Consider the following 3,175-nt stretch of genomic DNA (forward strand, 5'->3'; position numbering starts at 1 on the left):
GGAGGGTCTGCTTGGGTGTCACCATCTAATATCGCGAGTCGCCGCGTCAGCCGCTCTGGTAGCCAAAACGGATTGTCTTCTTTCTGTGGAAAGACAAAGCGCTCCCCTGGCTTTTATTAAAATAGAATCTGGACCTTTTCATTGTCCGGTCAAGATGTCCTTTTATTTGACCATCTCTTTTGGCCTGTCAGGCTCTAAACAGTGACGGTCAGCAGCGGAATGGCCCTGACTATCTAGATTTAAAATATTGAGGGTAAAAGGTGTTTATCTACCCCTCATCAGTTAATTGTCAAGGGGAATTAGGACTTGTATCTCCCTTGAGTATATCTAACAGAGGTTTATGTTCTTTTATGGTAAGCTGAAGATGAGGTTTTAGCCAATTAATATCTGTTAACAACTTTTGAGAATCACCTTTCTGGAGCAACAAGTACTCTAAAATCTTAAAGCTCATTGTACTAGAGCAAAGGCTTGCAGAAAAACTCTTTTAGAGAGATCAGCCAATAAAATATACAATGAATAATATATACTGAGAGATTTAAACGCTTTAACCTTTTGTATTAAAGCAACAACAAATTTTTTAAGGTCATTAATCATTCTTTGAGGCAAGGTTTTTTAATGAATGGCTTCATGGGCTCTCAAAAATCACAAGCAATTTCACTTAATGTAAACCTCTCACCTTTACCAGGAGGTAAAGGAACTGTATAAAACAATCTTTTAAATCTATAAAAATTTTATATGTATTTACTTGAATGGCAGCTGGAGTAGGCAAGTCAGGCTGTAGTGCCCCATTAGTTTTATAAGTCTTAAATTTGAACTTTCTCTGTGTAGCCCTGGCTGTCTTGGAACTCACTCTGTAGACCAGGCCGGCCTCGAACTCAGAAATCTGTCTGCCTCTGCCTCCCAAGAGCTAGGATTAAAGGCGTGTGTCACCACGGCCCGGCTCTAGTGTTTTTGGATTAATTGAATATCCAACTCTTTTTAGCTGAGTGAAGTATCAGATAAAGCCAAGCTGAAGGCAATCTTGTCCTCCAATAATTGTTAAATAGCCCCAGTATCTATCAATCTTTTAAAACCCTTTTTCCTTTAATTATTAATTTAAGATTAGGTCTCGTTACTAATAAGACCTAATACACATCAGAGGAACCAAAGCCATTTTGTCTTCTATCACACTCAACAATTTTTGCCTGGCCCAAAAGCTGTTTTGAATTTCTTTTGAGTCTGAGGCTGACACCTCCCTAAGGAACAAGCAAAGCAATAAACAAATTCTAGAGAACACCCTTTTTGAGGCGGGACAGGACAAAAGGAATGTCTGAAATCCAAGCTCCTGTCTCATCTACTCTGTTATAGCCTTAATTTAAATGTAAATGTTTTTAATCTTGGCCTGTATCTTGAGGCCTGGCCCAAGGATTATCCTTTTGTGCCAAGGACAAGTTTGTCAGGTAACCTTGGTCACCTGACTGTTGTTCAAGCCTCTGTTCCTGGGACAGTCACTTTAAAAACTATCTAAATTTCTACATTTAAAACACCCCCCATCTCTATGGCTCTGTGCAAGCTATGGCCAGACCCTGATTGTATGAGGGTGCAGTTTCATTGCAAAGACAAGTATCTAAGTCTGTCTTTGCTTGTATGGTCTGAGGGCTGGGTAGGCAGTTTAACCTGATTAACATCACACTGACCTTGTCTACAAGCATGTTAAGATCCCAGTCTGTATGTCTTAATTTAAATGTAAATGTTCTTAATCTGTAGCAGGCCAGCATTGTACAATCTACTTTTTCTAAAATCAACACCAAGTAGACTACTCTTATGCTACAAAGTTTTGTTGTCAATTTTTACATATGAATGCATGAAGCAGCTTTTAATCTCATTGAAGAGATATTGGTTTAAAATCTTATTTTTTATACACCTGGTTTCTGAATGACTCTAACACTGAGTTAGTTTTACGTCACTTTTCGTTACCAAAGTTGTAAATTTCTAATTACACCCAATAATTTAAGCCAATAGTCTATAACCAAGACATGTAGAACATTTTTATACTTTTAAAACCAATTAGAAACAACAATGAAGTGGCTATATATCTTATTTTTAGATCAAACAAAATTTGTTGTTTTTTCTAGCTGTAATTTTAAGAGAAAAGCACTTTGTCACAGAGATTTTTCTAGGACAAAATGACTCTTAGCTTCTTTATAAAACCCAAAATGTTGCTGGTCTCTTTTGAAAGCAGCTTATTTCAACCTCAATTCTTTTTTTTTTTTTCAAAGTAGAACTTCCGTTTTATTTTTCCCAAAGCATCTTTCCTTTCGCCCTTAAGAAACCACCTCTTTACATGGGCTTTGGTGGGGGTCGTGGTGCAGCGCCAGCAGGTCTGAATCGTGGTGGGGGAGTTCGGTCCTTCCGGGCTTCCCGACATCGATTCCTGACGACCTTGCTATGAATGGCACAGCTCACGCAGTAATGCAGCTTGACATAGAGCTTGGGAAGGACGTAAGCGTCGCAGACGCTTGCTTCAGATATGTCCCTGACAGCAGCGGCTTCTACAATGTTCCGAATGACAAACTTCTTAATGGCCTTATCCTTGGGCACGCACCGGGCGCAGTTCGTGCAGCGAATTGGCTGCACATGGCCACGGCCCTTTTTGGCACGACCGTTGTTTCTTCTTTTTTTGGTCATCTTGGAACCAAGACTCGAAAGACTCAACCTCAATTCTTGAAAAGACTTTTTTAGCTCCCAAAGGTTGGATCAAGCAGTTTTAACGATCTTTCTTTTTGAACACGTAACAAACACAGAACATTTAGACAACGAAACAAAAGGCAAACACAAACACGTGGACATTGGCGCGCCAAGGGCAAACAACAAAGGACATCTAGGAGCTACAGAGAATTTCAAGACATCTCCCAAATTCTCTGTTTCTAGTTGAAATCTGAAATAGCCTTTTCATTCTTTTTGTTGACACAGCTCAGAGAGAGGATACCTGTATTTTTAAAACTCTTTCTCTCTCTCTCATATTTAAAATGTAACTTTTCATCTCATTCATTGGAGATGTAGCGAGCAGCTATTTTAACACTTCAATACCCTGCTTTCTAATTCTTTTTAACCCTGCTCTTTCCACCTGAAGCGGCTTTTAGGCTGCAGGCAATGTCTGTTTAGAATTCTCTTGACCTAAGTTTTTGCTGTCACC

The 3,175-nt window shown here is 39.3% G+C and overlaps 1 protein-coding gene across 1 annotated transcript; it reads right to left on the reverse strand.

Moving 5' to 3' along the window:
* Positions 1-2,243: 2,243 nt before the first annotated feature.
* On the reverse strand, positions 2,244-2,671 carry LOC114616289 (40S ribosomal protein S26-like). Its single transcript, XM_028761781.1, has one exon. It carries the CDS (start codon positions 2,665-2,667, stop codon positions 2,320-2,322), a length of 348 nt encoding a protein of 115 aa, XP_028617614.1. The 5' UTR covers positions 2,668-2,671; the 3' UTR covers positions 2,244-2,319.
* Positions 2,672-3,175: the final 504 nt, after the last annotated feature.

This window comes from Grammomys surdaster, unplaced genomic scaffold (genome assembly GCF_004785775.1).
Source record: "Grammomys surdaster isolate TR1022 unplaced genomic scaffold, NIH_TR_1.0 314614, whole genome shotgun sequence".
NCBI classification, from domain to species: Eukaryota; Metazoa; Chordata; class Mammalia; order Rodentia; family Muridae; genus Grammomys; species Grammomys surdaster.

What these genes read in the sequence shown, in the direction of transcription:
- LOC114616289 (XM_028761781.1), bottom strand. Translation starts at nt 2,667, where the DNA reads ATGACCAAAAAAAGAAGAAACAACGGTCGTGCCAAAAAGGGCCGTGGC.